The 26235-nt window shown below is 36.5% G+C and overlaps 1 protein-coding gene across 1 annotated transcript in view; it reads right to left on the minus strand.

The window, feature by feature from the left end:
* Positions 1 to 26235, minus strand: part of CCDC178 (coiled-coil domain containing 178) — a 418410-nt gene that overhangs the window by 298405 nt on the left and 93770 nt on the right. Inside the window, exons 12-14 of the mRNA XM_055124824.1 lie at positions 24478 to 24661; positions 6954 to 7016; positions 5699 to 5860 (exon numbers count right to left, since the gene is read on the minus strand). Of these exons, the coding sequence (XP_054980799.1) occupies positions 5699 to 5860; positions 6954 to 7016; positions 24478 to 24661 (409 nt within the window). The remainder of the gene's footprint in view (positions 1 to 5698; positions 5861 to 6953; positions 7017 to 24477; positions 24662 to 26235) is intronic.

Consider the following 26235-nt stretch of genomic DNA (forward strand, 5'->3'; position numbering starts at 1 on the left):
AACAACAGAGCTAACGATTAGATTTGCGGGAAACTGGGGTTATCAGAGGACAATGCGGGTGAAAATAGAAGGAACCCATACAAGGGTCTCCATCATGGGGTGGTATGGGAACTTGGGCAGTAGGGTGGTAAATCATACACACAGAAAGAAATGTTAAGATGTCAGGCCTTAAATTCTATAATGTGGTGATGCAATGGATATGAATTTAAAAGGGAAACTTTTTTTTTTAGTGATTACTAAGGGCTGGAGCAATAGTTCAATGGGTAAGGGGCTTGCCTTGCACATGTTCAACTTGGGTTATATCCCAACACCACTAATAGTCAGAGCCCCACTAGCAGTAATTCCTGAGTAGAGAGCCAGGAAGAGTCATAGTAGATAGCCAGGAATTTCTGAGCACTGCTCAGTGAGGCACCAAAAAAAAAAAACGAAGAAAATTATTACTGGATTCTGAAAAAATAAAAAGGTGGGAAAAAAAGGTAAAGCTTTTATAAAAGAAGGGGCAATTGGGAATCAGAGCCATAGTCCAGAGGGTAGGGCAGTTGCCTTGCACAAGGACGACCTGGGTTTTATCAAGCTACCCCATATGGTCCCTGAGCACCTCTAGGAGTGGTCTCTTATCACAGAGCCATAAGTAAGCCCCGAGACCCCACTGGGTGTGAACTCAAACCCTAAGTAAATAAATAAAGGAAAACAAAAACTGTTAATATTTTTTTTTAATTTATTTATTTTTAATTAGAGAATCACCGTGAGGGTACAGTTACAGATTTATACACTTTTGTGCTTATACTTCCCTCATACAAAGTACGGGAACCCATCCCTTCACCAGTGCCCATTCTCCACCACCCCTAAACCCAGCGTCCCTCCCACCCTCCCCAATCCCATCTCCCCCCCACCCCACCCTGCCACTGTGGCAAGGCATTCCCTTCTGTTCTCTCTCTCTAATTAGCTGTTGTGGCTTGCAATAAAGGTGTTGAGTGGCCGCTGTGCTCAGTCTCTAGCCCTCATTCAGCCCGCAACTCCCTTCCCCCACATGGCCTTCGACTACAATGTAGTTGGTGATCGCTTCTCTGAGTTGACCTTTCCCCGGAACGTGAGGCCAGCCTCGAAGCCATGGAGTCAACCTCCTGGTACTTATTTCTACAGTTCTTGGGTGATAGTCTCCCACTCTGTTATTCTATATACCATAGATGAGTGCAATCTTTCTATGTCTGTCTCTCTCTTTCTGACTCATTTCACTCAGCATGAAACTTTTCATGCCCATCCACTTGACTACAAAATTCTTGACCTCCTTTTTTCTAACAGCTGCATAGTATTCCATTGTATAGATGTACCAAAGTTTCCTCAACCAGTCATCCGTTCTGGGGCATTCGGGTTTTTTCCAGATTCTGGCTATTGTAAACAGTGCTGCGATGAACATACATGTGCAGATGTTGTTTCGATTGTACTTTTTTGCCTCTCTGGGATATATTCCCAGCAGTGGTATTGCTGGGTCAAATGGGAATTCAATATCTAATTTTTTGAGAATCGTCCAAATTGTTTTCCAGAAGGGCTGAACCAGTCGGCATTCCCACCAGCAGTGAAGAAGGGTCCCTTTCTCCCCACATCCTCTCCAACAGCGGTTGCTTTTGTTCTTTTGGATGTGTGCTAGTCTCTGTGGTGTGAGGTGGTATCTCATGGTTGTTTTGATCTGCATCTCTCTGATGATTAGTGATGCAGAGCACTTTTTCATGTGCCTTTTGGCCATTCGTATTTCTTCCTTGGAAAAGTTTCTGTTCATTTCTTCGCCCCATTTTTTGATGGGGTTGGATGTTTTCTTCTTGTAGAGTTCAACCAGTGCTTTATATACCATTGATATCAACCCCTTATCTGATGGGTATTGTGTAAATATCCTTTCCCATTCTGTGGATAGTCTTTGGATTCTGGTCAATGTATCTCTTGCGGTGCAGAAGCTTTTTAGTTTAATGTAGTCCCATTTGTTGATCTCTGTTTTTACCAGATTGCTTAGTTCCGTGCCACCTTTGAAGATACCTTTATCTTCAATATCATGGAGGGTTTCGCCGACATTGTCTTCAATGTACCTTATGGTTTGTGGTCTAATGTTGAGGTCTTTAATCCATTTTGATCTGACTTTTGTGCATGGTGTCAGGTCAAGGTCTAAACCCATTTTTTTGCATGTGGTTGTCCAGTTGTGCCAGCACCATTTGTTAAAGAGGCTTTCCTTGCTCCACTTCACATCTCTTGCTCCCTTATCAAAGATTAGATGGTCATACTTTTGGGGTTGTGTGTAGGGATATTCCACCCTGTTCCATTGGTCTACGGCTCTGCCTTTGTTCCAGTACCATGCTGTTTTAATTGTTACTGCTTTGTAGTAAAGTTTGAGGTTGGGGATGGTGATGCCTCCCATCATCTTTTTCCCAAGAATTGTTTTAGCTATCCTTGGACGTTTGTTATTCCATATGAATTTTAGGATTGCTTGATCCATTTCTTTGAAGAGTGTCATGGGTATATTTATAGGGATCGCATTGAATCTGTATAATGCTTTAGGGAGTATTGCCATTTTGACAACATTGATTCTCCCTATCCACTAGCAGGGTATATGTTTCCATTTCCTCATGTCCTCTTTGATTTCATGGAGTAGCGTTATGTAGTTTTCTTTGTAAAGGTCTTTTACTTCCTTGGTTAAGCTGATTCCGAGGTACTTGATTTTCTGGGGCACGATTGTGAATGGGATTGCTTTTTTCATGTCCCTTTCCTCTGCCTCATTGTTTGCATATATGAAGGCCATGGATTTTTGGGTATTGATTTTGTAGCCTGCAACTTTACTGTATGAGTCTATTGTTTCTAAGAGTTTCTTAGTAGAGGTTTTAGGCTTCTCTAGATATAGTATCATGTCGTCTGCAAATAGTGAGAGTTTGATTTCTTCCCTTCCTATCTGGATGCCCTTAATCTCTTTTTCTTGTCTAATAGCTATCGCAAGTACTTCCAGTACTATATTGAAGAGGAGTGGTGAGAGTGGGCATCCTTGTCTTGTGCCCGATCTCAGAGGAAAGGCCCTTAGTTTTTCCCCGTTGAGGATAATGCTTGCCGTAGGCTTGTGATAGATGGCTTCGACTATCTTGAGGAAAGTTCCTCCAAACCCCATTTTGGCGAGGGTTTTCATCATGAAAGGATGTTGGATCTTGTCAAATGCTTTCTCTGCATCTATTGATATGATCATATGGTTTTTATCTTTACTTTTGTTGATATGCTGGATTATGTTGATTGATTTCCGAATGTTAAACCATCCTTGCATCCCTGGGATGAATCCCACTTGGTCGTGATGTATGATCTTTTTGATGAGTTGTTGGATCCTATTTGCCAGTATTTTGTTGAGGATCTTCGCATCGGTGTTCATCAGGGATATTGGTCTGTAATTTTCTTTCTTAGTGGTGTCTTTGTTTGCTTTTGGTATTAGGGAGATGTGTGCTTCATAGAAACTGTTTGGGAGATTTCCTGTTTTTTCAATTTCCTGGAAAAGTTTGAGGAAAACAGGCAGCAGGTCTTCTTTAAATGTTTGGAAGAATTCGCCAGTGAAGCCATCTGGGCCTGGGCTTTTGTTTTTGGGGAGGTTTTTGATCACAGCTTCAATTTCCTTAACATTGATGGGTCTATTCAGGTATTCCAAGTCTTCTTTGTTCAGTCTTGGGAGATTGTAAGAATCGAGGAATCCATCCATTTCTTTTAGGTTCTCCTGCTTTGTGGCATATAGACTTTCGAAGTAGTCTCTAATGATCTTTTGAATCTCATTGGTTTCTGTTATGATGTCCCCCTTTTCATTTCTGATTCGATTTATTAGGGTTCTTTCTCTTTCTTTCTTTGTGAGTCTTGCTAGCGGTTTATCAATCTTGTTTATTTTCTCGAAGAACCAGCTCTTTGTTTCATTGATCTTTCGGATTGTCTTTTTGGTTTCCATGTCATTAATTTCTGCTCTAATTTTTATTATTTCTTTCCTTCGATCTGGTTTGGGTTCCCTTTTCTGGTCCTTTTCTAAGGTCTTGAGTCGTGAAGTCAAGCTGTCTATGTGGGCCCTTTCTTCCTTCCTGAGGAATGCTTGGAGAGCTATAAATTTTCCCCTTAACACGGCTTTAGCTGCGTCCCATAGGTTTTGGCAGCTCGTGTCTTCATTCTCATTTGTTTCTAAGTATTTTTTGATTTCTTCCTTGATTTCCTTCCTGACCCACTCATTGTTCAACATTGAATTGTTTAATTTCCAAGTGTTTGACTTGATTCTCCGTGTCAGTGAGTGGTTAGCTTCTATCTTCAGCGCATCGTGGTCTGAAAAGATGGTTGATACAATTTCTATTTTTCCGATTCTATTGAGGTATGTTCTGGGGCCCAGTACATGGTCTATTTTAGAAAATGTTCCGTGTGCACTGGAAAAGAATGTGTATTCTTTCTTTTGGGGGTGTAAGGCCCTGTATAGGTCTATTAGGCCTCTCTCTTCAATTTCTTCTTTCAAAGAAAAACTGTTAATATTTTAAAAATCCTTTCTCATGCTCAATTCTACTCAATGTTCATATATATATATATGTGGATATATATATTTATATATATATATAATATATATTATTTTTTAAGCCACACCCAGCAGTGGTCAGGACTTACTCCTGACTCCACATCCATGGATTCTCCTGGCAGACTCAGGGGACCATCTGGGGTGACAGAGATAAAAGTCTGGTAGGTTTCGTGTAAGGCAAATGCCCTGCTAAATTTATCTTTTAAAAAAGAATTAATTTCCATAATGATATAAAACATAATTGTTAAAATTACATATTATTAGGTGTTAGAATTAGGTATATATTCATTCTATGGACACTAAGTTGAGCATTTAGAAATCCTGTCTAGAAGAATAAAGTCAGAATTATCTGTTTTCATTGTTTAATACTTTGTACAAGTTGCTTAACATAACTAGGTCAAAGCTTTTGCAAGTTTATGATACAGATAAACAGTGGCCTATTCTAAAAAGGGCCTTGAAGAGTAATTTGATAACAAAAACAATGTAAATCCATACATTTTAAACAGGGGAATTTTGAAAAGTCTTAAAGACTAATACTGTAACATTACCTTATATTTGCAAAAAAAAATAATCCTGTTGTCAAGATGACCCACATAAATGTATGTGTATTCTTTCTGCAGCTAGGGACAAGAATGTATAACTCTTACCACACCCTCTGCTTCTTCACTAGACTAATGACATGATGTATACATACTTTTCTACTAAATTTTTCTTTGGGAAGGGCTAGCAATATCAGTTAATGTCATAAACTTGTTGTTTTGAAAATATTTTATTGACATTTGCTTTATTTTTTACCTTATCCTCTACATATATCAAAAACTGGTACATTATGTTTTATATTGTATAAACATAGATTTAGCATTTTATTAACAAGCAATAAAGATTTTTTGAATTAAACTTATCATACTAGACAATCACACCAGATGAATCACTACTCACCCATTTGAAAACTGCTTTCCCTAAGTGCACTCTAAGTGAAACTATGTGGTTACAGGTAATATTTGCACATGCTTTTATGTCTTCAAAGGAAAAAATCATAATTTTCTAAGTCATAATGTAAAACCACACACATAAATTTACATACATAAATTAGTGTACTAAATATTTCTGCAAATGAGCTCCTGGATTAATTGCTGTGCTTACCATAAAATGTTCTTGGTGGGTCTCTCTGATTTTTGCAGCCTGTTCTCTGATTTTATCCATCGGCTCCTCTATTGTTTTCAGGAGTTCGGAATAGATTCGTTTTCTTTTCAGAAAGAGTAGCTTCTCAGTGTCAAAATAGTCTCCAATGTTCAGAAGTTTTTTCTGCCAAAAATTATTTTAATTTTTTAATTTTAGTTACTAATTGCCTCAACATTTATGAAGCCTCATCTGTGCTAGGTAATAATATTTGCTATACTTATGAATAAATATCCCTATAAAAGGCAATAGATACATACTTAGCATATTTAAGGGACCAAAGCTATGATTAGAAAAAATTTTGGTTGTCAAAATAACAGCATTTTTAAGAAAGTATGAGAGGATAATGAAGTTAAAGAATTTACTGGAAAATATTATATATATATGTGAACCTTATATATATTACCAAATAAAACTAATGAATAAGAAATTAATGAAATACTAAGCAAAATAAATGGAATATTATGGACACTTTAATAAATATGAATCTATTAATTTATATGTTAGGCACATTTCTTAGTATTCTGCTTTTGTGTTTGGAAATGACCAATTTCCTTTTAGAAAGAACCACAAAATTTATATTTACTTATAAGAGGACCAGAGTTACAAATAATCTCAAATACATTTTTAGCATCATGCCGTTTTACCTCTTGACTTTTATCATAATAATAACAATTCAAATTATCTATGTATTTTTGAGGAGAGGCATTCTAGAAATATACAAAAAAATCAAAACCCCAATACTGGTTCCCAACAGATATGCTGGTGGTAGTTAGAGGTGGAAAAATTCAAAATGATTTTGCTAGGTAATCAAGCTTTGGACTTAGAATGTTTATTTAGAACTCATAGTGCATTTCTTTTTGGTATTAAATAAAGAAAATCAGTTGAAAGACACAAAAAGTAAAGAAAACATCACGTCATCACAGAGCAAACTAAAAAGACATTTAGGATGAAGATGGCACTGCCCTTTTCCTAGACTAGCAGGAATTCCCATTAAGCCATAAAATGAGATATGTATATGGAAGGTCAGTTTCTTTATGCATGATAAGACATCACAAGTTATACACAGAGGGCAACTGTCTTCAGCTGAGGAGGGAAAACTTCGAGCTTGCAAACCAAGTACTGAAAAGATGTCTCATTACAGGCAAATTTAAAATGCTAACTAAAATGCAAATTAAAGAAAGAAAACAAATACTGCAACCAACCAAAATAGGATTACCTGATCCCTCAGTCCGTGGGCCACTATAGCTCGAATTCGTTTTTTCAAGAATTCTTCTCTACCCTAAAAATTATCAAATTTAAAGACAATTTTATTTACAGAATCTTAGCAGAAAAAATAGGTGTTTTTTTTTTTGTTTTGTTTTAAATAACTATCACAAGATCCACTGGAATACAATACTTTGTAGTAAAGAGTAACACTACAAGTTGAGTATTGTCAAACTTTTTTTTTTTAAAAAAGAACTCATATTGAGGCAAATTTATTAACACAAGATCAGGAAACAATCCTGAATTTCCATTCAGTTCAGTTTGTATTTTATAGTCGTGAAATGAAACATAGTCACAAAGAATTAAAAACTAGAGGGTGTTCACTTCCTTTTTTAAAAAAACAACAACTCTGCTTTTAGCATTACTTTCCGTAATTAACACATAACAACATATATACAATTCAAGTCTGAAGTATATTAAACATGATTTATGGGCCAGAGAGATAGTATGGGTCTAAGGTGCTTGCTTTGCTTGCAGCCAATCTTGGTTGAATGCCCTACTACCATCAGAGGGAAGACTTGGATTTAGGCTATTCTCCAGTCTTAAAAATGATGCGACACTTTTCAAAGAATAGTGGAACTTCACAACTGTCTCTAGGATCTCAAGTTACTGAATCCCTCTTTATATACCAAGATTTATAAAAACCATAGAGACAAAGAATATGAATCTAAATCTTCTTTTCTCTGTAGAGCAACCATTCAAAATTGTTCTCTCCTTAAATGATTTTAAAAAAAAAAAACCTCCCAAGAGTGGAATAGAAAGGTGACAGAGAAAGCAAAAACGTTAATATCATAAAGGATAATGTATCGTTCAACTAAGGATATCACCACATTTAAACCCATTTAAAAGATAGTGTTAGGTTTTGATCATGTAAGGAATTGTTTCTTTTATTACGATAACAGATAGAATAGGCTTATCTATTTGTGAGATATTAATCAAAGGGGAACCAAATTGAAAATGCATCGTGCCCCTATGAGCTGTTAAGGTGGCCCTAGTACTCCCAGGCACCGAATGGAAGACCAAGGTGCCAGAGAATCATTTTGAAGTGATCACATTTTGAAGTGATCAGGTAAATCTCCTGAGTACTGCTTAGGAGTACTGCTTAGGAGATTTTCCTCCCCCCCCAAAAAAAAATGACAAGGACTAAAGAGCCTCTGTATACTAGAGAAAACATACTGTCTTCCAAAATAGAGTGCTATTTTGACCTTTGCTACACATACTTGGGTAAGGAGTGGAGGTAAGAATGAAGTTGAGAATACAGTCATCTCCTAGGATGCATACCATCTATCTGACATGGTATCAGTGAAAAGGATGTGAAAACAGTGAAAGATGTTAAATAAGGCTGTGTGTTTTAGAAAGGTCAGTGTGACTGCAATATGGTTTCATTAGTTTGTGTCATCTTAAAATTCATTTATTCATTTGCTCTTTAACTTTTAAAGTCATTTAAGTGATGAACTTGTGTCCCCAAACTTAGATAAATTCAAACTGGGAAAAAAATTCACTTGTGGATGTGTCTTAAATAAATAATAAATAAATATAACTGCAGACAATACCTGAAAAATTAAAATAGACCAGGTTCCAGACACTGCAAATATTAAAACAAACAGTTGCACTTTTTTGGGGCAAAAATGAGCTCATTACAACGCATATATAAATATATAATATATATATAAACTAACTCAATTCATTAGCAAAGGACAAATATGCACTATCTCTGGGAAAATATCTGGAGTCTAACTCTAGCTTCTCAGGGAACTGTTCACACTCTGTTTTCTAAATGGATCCTAGTGACTCATAGAGCAACGTCAAAAGACAGGCTATGAGGAAATAAAAACATTGCCATCACTGCCTGGGATGCTGATCTCATACCTAAAGCAAGCACAAAATGAGAGAGAGTCTTTTCTGTCAGATCCCTGAAGAAATGCTACCGCATTGTCAAAATACAGAACCTAAGATTGGTCCACACATGCACTGGCAAAACACCCAGAGGCAGACCACGTCGTAGGAGAACTAGTGAATTACCAGGACCTTCAGAACAGTCTGAAGCACGCTAAGGACATGCTTTGAAACAGGTGGAGCTCTGATGATCACAGCTCTTCCACCACAGAGTGGCAACATTTTACAGAAAAAAGTTTACAGCAGGAACCAAGGCGATTTTTCTGTGAAGGGCTAGATCACAAACAATCTAGGCTTTGTGGGTCTAAAGACTGCCACATTACTCAGTTTCTCGTCTTGGTAGAAAGAATTAAAGATACTCACCAATCACCTGGGAGAGCTTGACTGAAGCCACGCAAAGAGAGTGCTATTATTCTGCACTCAGGAAAATGCTTAAGTCACCTTTGACCTGAAGTCTGGCTTTAGCAGCCAGAGACCAGAAGGTGGCAGCAGAGAGCTATCGTGATAGAATAAACGACTCGACTAACGGTACCTGCAGAGTAGCAGATGAAGCTCCCTTTCTGCGTCTCCCATACCCCCTTCCAGAGAGAACGGGGTGTAGACACGACAAAGAAACAGAACTGAGCTCGGAATAAAGGAGGCAGTGCTTTTTTGTTTTCCAGCGGCAGAGGAAAAGTTGGAGAACTATTTACATAAAGTCAGCCCAGCAGGACAGGGATTAAACCTTGGAAATGAAAAGTTTAGGGTGCCAGGAGATACAGGAGTGTTGCCTCGCAGGCACAAGGCTCTGAATATGATCCCTGTCACCGCATGTCTCCAGCCTAGCACCGATGGGTGGCCCACATCAGGTGAGCTCCGGCACCCTGCGGAGCCCCAGCTGACCATATCACCTGAATGGGGTATCTATCTATCCCACTGAATGGGAGCTCTCCCACACACCCCTGTAAAATTAGGGGTAGTAAAATTAGGTATGAAAATTGGAAAGCAAAATGTGGGAGCCCTACAGATAACTTTGGACACAACTGATTATCAAGGAGCAGAGCAGCTCTGGCTGTGCATTGCTTCGCAACATTTTGCTGGTCAGAACTCTTAACAGAAAGCTCAGAAGACAGACTGTCTGGGTTTTAAAAATCAGTGCAAGCAAACTACTCAGTATTTATTTGAGAGGAGGTGGCTGAGGCCACAATAGGAAGTGCTCAGGGATGACTCTGGTTCTGTGATGAGGGATAACTTCCGAGGTGCCCTGAAAACTGTATATGCAGCGCCAGGGATTGAAGTCAGATCTGTAGGAAGCAAACAACTTAACTCCTGTGCTCTGTTTCTGGCCCCTTTATTTAATTTTTGAACGTATATAAATATATTTTTACAGAAAATATAAAATATATTTATCTAGAAAATATATCTTATAAATATATTTTTATTTTGAACATATATAAGTATATTCTTAGTTAAAAAATAACAAATTAACCTGAATTTACAAACTCAGAGAAAGACATGATAACTTGCTGGTATATTCCTTCTTAAGTCCAGGGATTAAAGTTATTTTCTATAGAGTCAAATTATTAATACCCTCAAAGTCTCCAAAAACAGCAGAAAGCCTATTACTTTTGTAAAATTTGAAATAAAATGAATTTATGATGCAAACTTGTATTCACATAATCAGACTACTATTCTATTACTCAGAAATTGTGCATTTAAATTTATATATTTTCCTTTTGTGTTTACTATGTATTCATGCTTCCCATAAACATTTATGGAGGACTGACTTTATTCTAAGCATTATTCTCTGCATTGTGGTGCAATGGTATACAAAACAGACCATAAATCTTGCCCACTATAAGCATATTTTGGTGGTTAATAGGTAATTATAAACATCTTTAAATATACTCTTGGCAGTTTTTGTTCATCTTTGTTTCGCTGGTATACACTTAACAGTCATATTTTTATAAATTATATTAAGGATCTTAGATGATTAATTCCTTTAAAGTACTTTACATATATTAAAATTAATTTCCAGAAAGGTTCTACTAATTTATATTGAGTTGGATATTTCAAACAGATTATTGGAGTTCTGTATTAGTATCTTTGTCATTATCAAGTATTACATTTCACATGCATAACACATTTTTCCATCAATTGTGCTGTCAGTAAAATATCATAATGTATATAAAGGAAGACAGGTAGCTCATTCAATAAATAGTTTTTACTACTTTCAGTGTATTATTTAGAACCTACATATTTATCAGGAGACACATTCAAGAGTTAAACATGTAAGTCAGTAATTAAAGGTAACTTTATGGCAAACAGAAAATTTAGCCCCATACTATGTAGTACTCTTCATGTTGATATCTGCGATTTTAAATAATATATCATATGTCATCCTTCAAGTTTAATGTTTTGAATACAATATTATTTGTCACCACATGTATTACAATATGGCGGTATTATTGCATTCATTTAAGAGATAAAAACATATTTAAATAACATTATAATCATTTTCAAAGTAATTGACAGATTTAACTTTTTTAAAATACTACTCTAAAATTATACTCTTTCAACAGAATCATATATCCCTTGGAAAAGGAGGGAAGGGACTAAAGAAAAGTACAGGTGGCAACCAACCTTGGTTCGATCCCTAACCACACATAAAGTACCCTGAGCACTGCTAGGGTTCACTCAGGAGCATAGCTACAGGAATAATCCCTGTGCACCACTGAGTGTGGCCCAAATTTCCCCACCAGCCCCCACAATTTTTTTTAAATAAGAAAAAGAAGGGGAAAATAAAAAATTAAATGAACATACTTAGAGGCTAATTTATGACCTATTCTCTGGCAAAGAATCGTCTCTCTAAGCCAGTAGAATGGAAAAGGAAATTATGTTCCAGGCAGTATAGCAAGTCATATTATTTTGTCCTTATATATTTTTGCATTACCAAGATCCATGAGTATCCGCTATTATTTATGTCATAGATTTCTATGGTTTACTAGTCTCTGACTTTAGGTTGACCTTGCGACCACTCACTATTTTAAAACTGGAACGATAGCACAGCGGGTAGGGTATTTGCCTTGCATGCTGCCAACCTGGGTTCGATTTCTCCATCCCTCTCAGAAAGCCCGGCAATCTACCGAGAGTATCCCGCCTGCACAGCAGAGCCTGGCAAGCTATCCGTGGCATATTCGATATGCCCAAAACAGTAACAAGTCTCACAATGGAGACATTACTGGTGCCCACTCAAGCAAATCGATGAACAATGGGATAATGGTGCTACAGTGCTACTAGTCTCTGAAGAACATCTTTTCTAATGCTTTATGTAGATGATACACAGTCACTAGTTGAAGGACTATTACTGTTGGTAGGAGTATTCGCACTATTGCTATTTTATTCATGCCTTTACTAAATGGAGAACAGTTACCACTAACGTGAATGCTTCCATCAATGTGGCAAAATATTCTGCCCCTATATAAACAAGAGAAAACCCTTGGTAAATTAGTAGCCCACAAATATATTTCTGATTCAAGATGACACTTTAGAAAGACCTAACTGACCTTCTTGCATGAACCCCCTAAATCTACAGCTATAAATGAAAATTATTTGCATGGAAATAATTGTAAAAGCCAGATAAATAAATAGAATTTCTATTACCAAGGACAAGGGGACAACACTGAGACTGATAGAAGAGATAGAGTTCTTTCCAAGGAAGAAACCCCAAACTGGGGCTTTGCATAAATTTATAATCCAGAGGATTCTGAAGCTAGGAAAACTGGGGAGCAAAGAGAGGGGCGTGGACCCTCCATCCAACAACCCAACTCCTTGGTACGGCTCAGCAGAGACAAGTCCCTGGAGTGTTGAGGGCCTGTTGGATTTAGGCTCAGAACAACTGAAGTACTATGGGTATTATAAAGCACAGGCTCGAATGGTCCCGCATGTCTAATTGTACCCACCTTAGGACACAACACAGCAACACTGGTGAGGAAAAGGTTACCGAATCACTGCCATCCCATTGCTCATCAAATTGCTGCAGTGGGCGCCAGTAAGAGGGAGAGAAATGCTACTTTCTACTCTTACACATCTCTCTGGGAGGCAGGAAACTTTAGGGTAGAGGGGCTGGAGCGATAGCATAGTGGGTAGGAAGTTTGACTTGCACACGGCCGACCCGGGTTCGATTCCCAGCATCCCATATGGTCCCCTGATGAACGCCAGGGACAATTCCTGAGTGCAGAGCCAGGAATAACCCGTGTGCATCACCGGATGTGACCCAAAAATCAAAAAAAAAATCAAACTATAAAAAACAACAGTATACACAATTCTGACAGTCTTTCTTAGCCTTGCTGATACTGGCAAGCACAATATTTTTTTTTCTTTTACTTTCTGTCTCTTTTTTGGGTGGAAGAAGTGGGGAGAAGAACCCATCAGTGCTCAGGGCCTTTTCCAGGAAGAAAAGATATTTGCACGTGGACAGTGAAAATACTCTGTACAAGGACACAATAATGGACTCATCTCATTATGCATTACACATTTATCTGTGATCAAAGAATGTCTGACACCAAGAGTTAACCATAATAAACTACTGACTTCAGATTATTCTAATGCATAAAACACTGGGTTCATCAATTGTGAAAAATATACTACTTTGGGTAAATGCTGACTATAGGATGGACTAGAAATATGTGGGAGCAGAGAGCATATGGGGAAGCCTAAGAAACTTTCCATTTCTTTTGAGCTTAGCATTACACTAAAGATAGTATCAATCTTAAATTTTACATTATAATTTGTTAAATAAAAATGTCACTGCTTTATTGGGCTATAAATTTTGGGAGTATAACTTAATTCCTCAGATACATGTACTTTATCACACTAAAGTTTTAGTGCCACCCATACAATTAAATTGACCTCCTCTACCCCATCCGACCATGCCCTTTCTATTTTCCTTCTGATGATCATTGAAACTTTGATCTGAATTATTTTTTATTGCTTTGTTATTTACGTGTCATTAATACACTGTATGCTAGTTACTATGCTTCAGTTATATATATATTGCATGTAAGGAGACTGAATTCTATAATTTCATGTTTGGACTGACTTCTCCTAACATAAGTAACTCAGGTTCCGTCCATGTTGTTAAAAAAGCAGATTTTGTCCTTCAAAATAGCTGTTATAAACAGAAGGGTGAATATAGATTTTTGAGTTAGTGTTTTTTTTTCATATTTATTTGATAGGTAGCTAAAGTGATATTGTTGATCATTTGGCCTCTTTATTTGAGTCTTTGTATTGTTTTGGGATGAGTGAACCCACCGTTACTCAGGAGTTACTCTTGGCTTATTGCTCTTAGGGTCCATAAATGGTGTTCAGGTGACCAAGTGATGCTGGGGGTCAAACCAGGGCCTCACCATGTATTTATCTGGGGGTCATCTGTATGTATTCTTTTAAAACATTCTCAAGTATTAAGATACTCTATTTTTGGATAGGGTCATTTGTTTTGTTGTTGAATGAATTTTTATATATTATTAATATTAATTCTTTATCAGACATATGGTGTGGAAATATCTTCTTCCTGCCATTTGACTGCTTTTTAGCTTTGTGGTAGTTACTTTAAGTGTCAAAAAGCTTTTTTGTTTGAAGTAGTAGCACTGTAGCACTGTCTTCCTGTTGTTCATCGATTTTGCTCAAATGGGCACAAGTAACATCTCCAATGTGAGACTTGTTACTGTTTTTGGCATATCGAATACACCATGGGTAGCTCCACAGGTTCTGCCGTGCAGGTGGGATACTCTCGGTAGCTTGCCGGGTTCTCCAAGAGAGATGGAAGAATTGAACTCAGGTCAGATGCATGCAAGGTAAACGCCCTACTCTCTATGCTAGTACAGTTTGATGCCGCTGTCATCCCATTAATCATCGATATGCTAGAGCAGGCCCAGTAACGTCTCAATTTGTCCCAGCTTGAGATTTTAGCAGCCTCTCTTTACTCGTCCTTTAGAAGTTCTCCTTTGCCTCATAAGAGGCTCTTCAGGGTCAGGGGAATGAGACCCATCTTTGTTACTGGTTTTGGCATATGAAGACACCACAAGGAGGCTTGCCAGGCTCTCCCAACATGTAAAAATAGATGCAAAAAACCCTCAAACACTACCAAACCTAACCCAGCAGCACATAAAGGCTTATACACCATGACTATATAGATTTATTACAGGAATAAAGGGTTGGTTCAGAACAAATAAATATACACATGTAAGATATCACATTAAAAGGAAAGTCATATGGTCATCTAAATAAATGCAGAAAAGGCATTTGACAAAATTTAACATCCTTCCATGATAAAATACTTAAACTAGGAATAGAAGTAAGTTCTAAATGAAGGGAACTTACTAATGAAGGGAACCTGGAAAAGACTCAAGCTACTATCATATGGAATGATGTAGCAACATTTTTGAGTCATTGCATCTGGAGATGAAGCAATAAAGATGTCTCTGAGGTTGATGTCTAGAAGTATATCAGCAATACTTTTTCCTATATGTTTCATTCAGTTTGTATATCAAGTTTTCCATCCATTACGATTTATTTGGTGTATACAGGGTCTTAATGATATAAATGTTTATGTGTATCTATTTTACTTGTGTGAAGTTATCCTCTAAAGTTTGTTGTAAAGACTTACCTTTCTCCATTGTATAACTTCGTTCCTTTCCTGTTAATTAACTCTGTATAAGGCTTATTCTAGGCTCCCAATTCTGTTCAAATTGTCTGTGTGCATCGTTCCAATATCATACTGCATTTATTTATACTGATTTGTTTCCAAGTATTGTTTGAAATCAAGAAAGCCAAGACCCCCATTTCTCATCTTTTTTCCTCTAACATTGCTTTGGCTGTTCAGGACTTTTGTGGCTACCTATAATTTTTTAAATAATTTGTCTTATATTCTTTAAAAATGCTGTTATTGTCTTTAATAGGGGTTGCATCAAATCTATACAGCGCTTTAGATAAAATTATCATTTTAACAATGATTTCTCTTTGAACACTAGTCACATTTCTACTTTTTTGGTCTTCTTTTATGAACAATGTTTTGCGGTTTTCAGTAAAGAGTACCTTAACTTTGTTTGTTATGATACTCAGATATTTTCTAATTTTGATGCAATTGCAGATAAGATTAATTCCTGGATTTCGCTTTTATCCAATAAATTGTTTGCATAAAAAAATACATTGGATTGGAAATGTTAGTATGGAACAAGGTGCGTGCCTGGAACTGGGCCGACCCTGGCAGGATACCTGCAACACTTGATTCCCCCAAGCGCAACAAATTTTGGTATATTGATCTCGTATTCTGATGCTTTCCTTTATTCACTTATCTTTTCAAGTCATTTTATATTAAATTTCACTCATTTTCCAATTGAAACGATATAAAACATTTTTACAGAGTGCATAATGGTACATTAAAAATCTAGGCAAAGAAGTATCAGAAAACCACTAATTTTGGTGAATCAACAACAGTGCTGACTTGATATTTGGTCAATGAAGTAATCAGTAGTGAAATAAAATTATACCATGGAGGAGAGAAAATAAAAACATTCAGACATGAGAACTGATGGGCTAAAGCAAAAATACTTACGTAGGTTTGTAGTAATATAGACAGGTCTATGTCAAGAAACTAAATGACATAAGTAAAAAATCTAAACAGCTTTAAAAAGAAGCAAAAGTAAAACCAAAAGTAAGCTAAAAGAAATAATAAGAATTATGAGGAGCTGGGGCTGGAGCGATAGCACAGCGGGTAGGGTGTTTGCCTTGCATGCTGCTGACCCAGGTTCAATTCCCAGAATCCCATATGGTCCCCAGAGCACCACCAGGGGTTATTCCTGAGTATATGAGCCAGGAGTAACCCCTGTGCATCGCTGGGTGTGACCCCCACCAAAAAAAAAAGAAAAAAAAGAATTATGAGGAGCTAATGAGATAGTACAGTGGGTAATGTGTTTGCCTTACAACCATCCTATCCAAGCTTGACTCCTGGGTTCCCTGACGGTATAAGAGTGATACCTGAGCATGGCAGTAATTGTTCCAAAGCATTGGGAAAAAATAAATTTTAAAAAGTTAAATTAAAAATAAATAAAATAGAAATTAAGTAAAAATTAAAAATCCAAATTATCAATGTGACCAAAGTCAGATTTCTTTCTATTATTTTCTTCTTGCTTAACTGTTCTGATTATGCTGAATATAAGATATGATCATTTTGAAAAAATATAGAAGAGAAAGATCAGAATCTGTAGTCAAATGGAAAATTTGTACCAGAACAGAGATTTTTATACTGCAAATTGACATAATCCTCATGGAAACTACAAAATTAAAATCTGGAACAGAAATATTTAGAATTACAGATAAAAAGATAGTATAGGTAGAATGCCTGCCTTGGATGCTGCTGACCCCGGTTCAATCCCTCACACCCCATATGGTTCCCCAATTCCCAACAGAAATTAGCCCTTAGTACAGAGCCAGGAGTAAGCCCTGAACACAAAGGAATGTAGCCCCAAAACAAGTAAACAAATATTTTTAACGTGAAGAAGCTGAACAAATTACCCTGAAAAGCCATTCAAATGAAAGGATTGGTAAAAATAAACACGAGAAATAGAAAACGGAAAACGAAAGATGGTGTGCTACTAATCAAGCCCCATTTGACAATAGCCACTCTAAATGAAAGTAGATTGAAATTTTCTATCAAAGAAAAAAGTATCACAGTGGGGAGGGTATTTTCCTTGCACATGGCCAACCTGGGTTAGATTCCCAGCATCCCATGTGGTCTCCTGAGCACTACCAGGAGTAAATACTGAATGCAGAACCAGGAGTAACCCCTGAGAATGAGCATTCACCGGGTGTGACCCAAAAAGAAAAAAAAAGACAAAAGTAGCTGAATGTATCAAAAAGCAGAACCTATCAATATTCTGTTTATAAGAAATGCTTTTCACATCTATGGGACAAACACAGACTAGTAGTGAAAGGCTGGAGTGATCCACATTAGAGAAAGCCAACAACATTAGAGAAAAAGCCAAGAGCTGTTACACTCAGTAGATAAATTAGATGTTTAAAGATGATAAGAGAAAAAGACACTAATAATAATCAAGGGTTAACCCATCAATATTCCAGTGGCATTTATGCACAAATATGGGGCACTAAATATATATTATTATTAAATTTTAATGGACTCAAAGGGAGACATGTGTAAAGTTTTGTGTTACTTTGCTTTCCGTATAAACTTCTTCAACAATTCATGTCCAGCAATTTTTGTTGTGGTGAAACTCATTAAAATTTTTTTCTGAGTAAACTTTAATTTTCCCCACATATTTAAATAATAATTTTGCATGGTTAAGTATCCCTGCTTGATAGTTTATCATCTTTTAGTACTGAAAATATTATTCATTCTTTTCCTATAGAGCTTCTACGGCTGTTCAGTGTTAGTTTTGACCAGGTGCCATCCTAGCCACATTTAAAATTTTTTCGCTATCAGCATTTAATATCTCTTATTTGGTAATTTAACAACGAAGTTTCTTGGTATGTTTATTTTTACTTTAAAAACGTGGATGCTTCATGAACTTCGTGGACAAATATGGTTATTTCCTTATATTTAGAAATTTCTCAGCAATTAGTTCTATAAGTAAGCTCTTGGCTTCCCTCTTTCTCTTCACTTTCTGAGATACCCACGATTCCTATGGTTACTCTTTAACTAAAGTCTAATATTTCTCACAGAATCTTTTTATGTGTGAAGCAGAATATTTTTTATTGAAACCCTTTTTAGAAATATCTGAGGGGAAAGAGAGAAAAGTACATGTTCAAGAGAGAACACAGGTTTCTCTGGAATGGAGACAAGCAAGAAAAGAACATAGAGAGAAGCAAGTGAGATACATGTTCAAGGGAGAACAGGAGCTTAGAGAACAAACCTTCTCACAAAATTTTTAATAAACTGTGCTACACATTACCAAATCTTTGCTTCTTCTTGTGACATGTGTACATTGCTAGTGTATATTTCACTCATCCTCTTCTCTGTAAGACTTTAAGTATACTTACTAATTCGACCAAGCGTTTCCACAACTTATTCAGTGTTCCTCAAATCTAGAATCACTGATTATTATTGCTGTTGTTACATCACCTACTTTGGTAAGGGACCCATCTGCTCATTTTTCAGTATACTGTACCAGACTTCTTTGCTTGGGATTCTTTAACTTCACTGAGTTTCATTTTACAAAATGTCTTGTAGAACCTCCAGGACTGTGTCCGTGAATTTGATCTCTGTGGTTTTGTAATTTTTGTTCAGCATTTCCACTTTGTTATTTTAAAAATAGATTCCTGGTGAAGATTTATGTCCCACATCTGGGTTATCTTCTTTTGTTTTCCCAATAGGTGGCAGTGTGACTTTAGTTTTGGATTCTCTTTTGTTTACTCTTTGTGGGAATGGGGAAGAATAGGGAATATAGGAAAAAGAATTTCTTTGTTTATCATTGACAGGGCAGTATAGAAAAATTGACAGCCTGAATCATTCTTGTCTGAGTATGTCGAGGACCCCCTCAGAGGAGATATCCACGTGTACTTCTGCTTCTTTGACCAAATCAGGCACAAATTTGGGTCCTTGGTTCCTGATTCCTGCTATAGATACAATTTCACATCCTTGAGTAGAAGAAAGAGGGGGGACTCAGTTATCCACAAACTACCAGGAACACAGCATTTTATCCCAGCTTTGTTATCTGCAAGTGTTCAATAGCACTTCAAAGTCATCAAGAAAGGAAGTCATTGGTTTTAGGAATTATATGTCCCCATGGTCTCTACCTCCCTGAGCGAGGTCTACTTAAAGCAATTGCTATCACTTTGGCCCCTGTGCCCTTCACAACTCTCCATTCCTCAGCTCCATGAACCATCATCAGTCACAATGAGAAGATCTACAGAAGCTTGGATTAGTCAGGCAAATCATGCAATCACAGGTTAGACTAACAGATGATTTCTGTTTGACTTTAGATGAGAGGCTTGACTGTAACAGCCTCCTCAGCCATGTTTATAAGACCATTATACCAAAACTTGCTTCTCCAACATGATTTCCAATATGCTTAATTGGAAGTTTTGTGCTTGATCAAATCTTCATTGGTCAGAGGATAAGATCTACTGTCTGAGTCATCTGTGACCAAGGTCAGCAACTGAACACCCTGTTTCCAAACTGTAGCTATCTGAAATGCGGTTTATGTTGGACAAAACACTTCAATCCAAAATGAGTCTATTTATTAATAGCAACAGCATGGTATTGTGGACACTAAATTAACACGTGGGGGAAATGCAGCATATTGTTGCAAAAAAACTCCTTCTTTTTCATTTTTACTCTCTTCTTCTTGTCTAAGGTTCCACAAATTTCTAACGCAATGAGTAGAACCAGAGGGAGCCTTGATGTGCTATTTAATACAAAACTTTCAGTATTTCTAAAGAAAAAAAATTTTAAATCCTTCAAATTACACAGAACAGAAGACTTCAAATAAAGAATTAAAATATATGATATCTTATAAAGGCTTTCAATTTTATGTTACACTATCACTTTGAGGCAAAACATGATTTTCTGTTCTTTTCATCAATATTAAAATGAAATAGATCTTACTCTTTTATTATTTTCCTTCACTGTTGGCTAATTTAATTATTGTCTTGAAAGATCATGTTTTGTTCTAGATTGTCAGCCATTGATATTGAAGTCATATAAAAGTTGAAACCAATCATCTATAAGCTGAGAAATATGATAGTTTAAGGTTTCTTCTAGTCCAAAAAATGTGTACTCAAGACTTAAATGATACATTAATCTAAAACAACATAATTCAGAAATTCTGCTTCTTAAACTTCAAGTAATTATTTCTTATTTCTGAGAATGATCTCAGAAGCATTAATTACTGTAACTAACTTTTATAAAATTGATTAAAGATTAATTTCAGGCCAGAATCAATAGATATAAAAAGTTAGCCTCAGGAAAGCCATAGTACGCAGACTCAAAAAAACTCTACAGATTTTTACTCCAAGTTAATGAAAGACAGCAGAGTAATTACCAAGGCAAAATGACCAAGTTGAATTATTACAAACTCAAAATTTATTTTTAATTTATTTCCATTATGACACAGATACACAAGGCACAAATCCAAAAATTTATATTTCCCCCACCCCCTAGACCTGCATAAACCTGCATAGACCTGCATTGACCTGCATAGACCTGCAGGAATGGTCAACAATGAAAATATTTTCTTAGTGAATTAATTTCTTTCTGTGACTGCCCATACAGTTATTATTCAACTGCTAGGGAAGGAAAATGAACTGATAAACATATTTTTTATGAATTTGTTTGAATAAAATGAGGGGAGGCACTTTATTTTGGGTTGCCAATGCAAGTATAGTGCACTCACATCAAATTTACATTTGATATAAATCATATATGATTTAACTACAAATCATATATCTTTTTTGTTGGTTTTTTGTTTTTCAGGGGCCAAACCCAGTTATGCTCAGGGCTTATTCCTTGCTCTATGTTCAGGCATCACTTCTGCTGAGGCACGAGGAACCCTGTGTGGTACAGGGAAAGAACCTGGTTCTGGTACGTGCAAAACAAGTGCTCACCTGCTGTACTATCTCTCCAGTCCCAACAGGAATATTTTTAGGAAATTTAATGAAAAACTCTTCTAATTTACTCTAAATTATTTGAAATTAAATTTATCTTTAGTCTAATTTATTCTAAACTCAGAATAAGAAAACTGTATGTCCGGGACTGGAGAGATAGCACAGCGGGTAGGGCGTTTGCCTTGCACGCGGCCGACCCGGGTTCAAATCCCAGCATCCCATATGGTCCCCTGAGCATGGCCAGGGGTAATTCCTGAGTGCAGAGCCAGGAGTAACCCCTATGCATTGCCAGGTGTGACCCAAAAAGCAAAAAAAGAAAAAAAAAAGAAAACTATGTCTAAAATTAGAAGTATATTATGACAACAATAGAAAAATATATAGATGATAGGGTTTCTTGTCAATTAAAAAATTAAAACACACCACAAAGTGGCCACATTATTTATGTATTTGTTGTTGTTGAGATACTGTAATTTACAATACTGTGAATGACAGTTTCCCATGCATGGAAACATTTGCAAACAGAATTGTAAATTACAGTGTCTCAGCATAGCAATGCATTGGTACAGTGCACCCCCTTCCCTCTATCAAAGGCTCCAAAGCCCTTCCAATTCAAACGCCACTGATCACCAACTCAGTTGTGTGGATCAATTTTCTTACTTTTTTACTTTATTGCCTTTAGTTAAGTGGCCAAATTAGTGGATGATTTTGTTTTCTTTTCTCTTTTTTTTTTGTTTTTTTTGGGGGGTCACATCTGGCTGTGCTCAGGGATTACTCCTGGCTGTGCATTCAGGAATCACTCCTGGTGGTGCTCTAGAGCCCAGATGGGATGCCAGGAATCAAACCCAGGTTGGCTATGTTCAAGGCATATGCACTACCAGCCGTATCATTTCTCTGGTCCCAGTGAATGATGTTTCTATTGATAGTCTCAACAAAAAGAAAAACTGCTGGCCATAGAGAAATTTGTACTAATAAAATTTTGACAATTATAAATACACCATTAGTTTGTATCTGAAAATACATATTTATTCACATATTTCATGTTTCAAAAATAAGTTTAAGGTGAATTTTCCTATTCAGAAATTTTATCTTACTGATATTTTGACATATAAGATATTATAAATTATTTAGCAAGCCATAAAAATACAGGTATTACATACCAACAAAGTTTAGTAATCATGTCAGAAGAGAAAAATCCTCAAACATAAATATATATATATATATGATCAATCTATATATCCTAAATTCAAACACCTTGAAAGTTTTCTATGAAGATATTGTTAGATGAGGAGTTAGACACAGAATATAATTTATATTTTACAGATATAATCATGTCTTTTTCTGTTCTCAAAATAGGGGAGGAACATAACTGTGTGGTGAGATGGTCAAAACATTATTTATTTATTTATTATTATTATTATTATTTAAATTTTATTGAATTACTGTGAGATAGTTACAAGCTTTCATGTTTGGGTTACAATCCCACAATGATTAAACACCTATCCCTCCACCAGTGCACATGCCCTACCACCAATATCCCTGGTATACCCCCATCTTTCCCTCTTTCCCCCCTGCCTCCATGGCTGACAATATTCCCCATACTCTCTCTTTACTTTGGGGCATTATGGCTTGCAAAACAGACACTGAGAGCACTGAGAGGTCATCATGTTTGGTCCATTATCTACTTTCGGCACATATCTCCCATCCAAACTGATTCCTCCAGACATCATTTTTTTAGTGATTCCCTTCTCTATTCCATCTGCCTTCTCCCATCTGCTCATGAAGCAGGCTTCCAGCTATGGGGCAATCCTTCTGGCCCTTGTATCTACTCTCCTCATGTGATGTTATTCTATACTCCACAAATGAGTGCAGTCCTTCTATGTCTGTCCCTCTCTTGTTGACTCATTTCACTTAGCATGATACTCTCCATGTCTATCCATTTATAAGCAAATTTCATGACTTCACCTCTCCTTAACAGCTGCATAGTATTCCATTGTGTAGATGTACCAAAGTTTCTTTAACCAGTCATCTGTTCTAGGGCAGTTGGGTTGTTTCCAGATTTTGGCTATTGTGAACAGTGCTGCAATGAACATAGAGGTACAGATGTCATTTCTACTGTGCTTTTTTTTGCATCCTTGGGATATATTTCCAGAAGTGGTATTGTGGGGTCATATGGGAGCTCAATTTCTAGTTTTTGAAGGACTGTCCATATTGTTTTCCAGAAAGGCTGGACCAGTCAGCATTCCCACCACCAGTGAAAGAGCATCCCTTTTTTCTCCACATCCAAGGGAGCGCTGGTTGCTTTTGTTCTTTTGAATGTGTGCCAGTCTCTGCGGTGTGAGATGATATCTCATTGATGAATGGGAAAGAATATTTACCCAATACCTATCTGATAGGGGACTAATATCCAGGATATATAAGACACTAGTAGAATTGTACAAGAAAAAATAACCTCCAACCCCATCAAAATATGGGGAGAAGAAATGAACAGAAGTTTTCTTAAAAGAAAAAAATACAAATGACCAAAAGGTACATGAAAAAATGCACCATATCACTTGTCATCAGGAAGATGCAAACAAACCATTTTTTAAGACTGAGTCCCTGGTGTTTTGTGAATGTAATAATTTTTGCTGGTCTCTAAGGGCAAGGAGTGGGTGGGTAGTCATCACATCTCACACTTAAGAATGAGATGAGGCTGGAGGGAATATTACAGTCTACTAAGTAGAATTAGTGCTTAGTGCTCTAGAATCCGATAACTTCCAAGTCCTGGTATTTAATTTGCATTATACTGCACTGGGTTCAAGGGCACGCCCCTACCATGAACAGAACATCAGATATGTTGAGTGAGACTGAACCAAAGTCTTTCTTTCTTGGTGGTCAAAGCAATTTAATATTAGTAATAGTGAAAGGTATTAACTAGTTATGTTGAGGGATATCTTAGAAGAATATTTAGTCTTTATGTCTAAGAAATCAGAAATACAAACCTTGAATTTTCTTCTTACTTCAACTATTTTCTCTTCTAAGTCTTCTAATTTATATCTAGTTATGTGGTAAAGAGCACTGATTTCATAAGCCTTCCTGTGTAAATATTTATGTAGCTGATCGTTTTTTATGACCATTTTTAACATAACATGGATTTCAGACTCAATGTCTGCCTTTGTCCTTATACTATAAAATAAAGCAGAAATTGATATAATTATTATAAAAGTATATATTGAAGCCAATATACTTAATTACATACTTTGTCAAAATAGAATACAAAGATATTATACATTAAAATAATAAAAATATTTAAATAAAACTTGAAAACAGATTTCTCTAAATATTCCATTTATCTCTTTTTTCTCATTGGTTTCATTCTCTGCCAAATTGTTATTCTTGCTTTTCTTTTATTGGGGGGTGGGGGCACATATCTCAGTCTCTCGATTTACCCCTGCCTCTCTACTTTCAGGAGTCACTCTTGGCAGAGGACAATAAATAGTACCAGGGACCAAGACCTGGTCAGCTGTGTGCAAGGCAAGCACTCTACTCATTGTACTATCGCTCTGGCCCCTGTGCTAAATATAAAGAAAGTCCTAAGGCTCCTGGACGATAAGCTTTCAGGTCACTTAAAGGCAAACATTCAAAATAACTTAAGGAAATTAACACAATTGACTTAAAAATAGAAGAGAAATTTAAAATGGTCAAGAAGCCAAACAAAATTTGTTCCAAAGAAATCATAAAAATGGCCAACAATAAAATAAGATATTTAACATCACCAGTCACCAAAGAGAGGCAAATAAAAACGACAGTGAGATAAATAACACTTCAGCAGTTAGATGATTTTTATCAATCAACAGGCAGCTGGTATTGAGGAAGATGTAAAGAGAAAATAGAAATTGCTCTTGTTGATGAGGATTTAAATTGGTACAGTTTAGAAGTTTCTCAAAAAATTAAATATAGATTGTCATATTTTATATCAGTATGTCTTTCTGGTACTCTATACTTTGTTTTCTCAACTTCATATTTGTATCAGTGCAACTGTAATGACTTGGTTTCACTTTGGGTACAATGGAGCATTATAAGTAAATATTTAAATTTTACAGATATTGAATGTTAGAAAATGACCATTGAGAATTTCATACTACATAGTTAAATCAAGCATATTACATCAAAATACATCTTAAATAATCATCAAAAGCTCTTTCTGGACAGTTTACTGAAGACTATCATATAAATAAGTAATTAAATAAAATCGTTTCCCAATGTCAACTGGTCCACTGTTTTCTAAAGTAACAGATCCACTGTTATAGATAGTGTCTTAGCAGACATACAAAATTATCAAATTATACACTACTGCAAAGCAAACTACTGTGTATTCTTATTTCTTCCACTAAAAGCTCAGAATTATTTGGTGGGAGGAGGATGCTGTACCCGGATTACTCAGGGCTTGCTTTTTGGCTCTGCACTCAGAGATCACTCCTGGCTGGGCTCAGGAGACTATATGGGGTGCCAAGGATTGAACCTAGGCTAGCTAGATGCAAGGTTAAAGCCTTATTCATTGTACTACGGCTCCAGCCCAAACAATTTCTCTTTTTGTTTTGTTCTGTTTTGGTGCTACACCTGGCAGAGCTCAGGGATTACTCCTGGCTCTGTGGTCAGGAATCACTTGCGGCGGTGCTCGGGAGAACCAGATGAGCTGCTGAAGACTGAATCCAGATTGGCCACGTGTATGACAAGCACCCTCCTGCTGCATGATCTCT

Source organism: Sorex araneus, chromosome 2 (assembly GCF_027595985.1).
Source record: "Sorex araneus isolate mSorAra2 chromosome 2, mSorAra2.pri, whole genome shotgun sequence".
Lineage (NCBI taxonomy): Eukaryota > Metazoa > Chordata > Mammalia > Eulipotyphla > Soricidae > Sorex > Sorex araneus.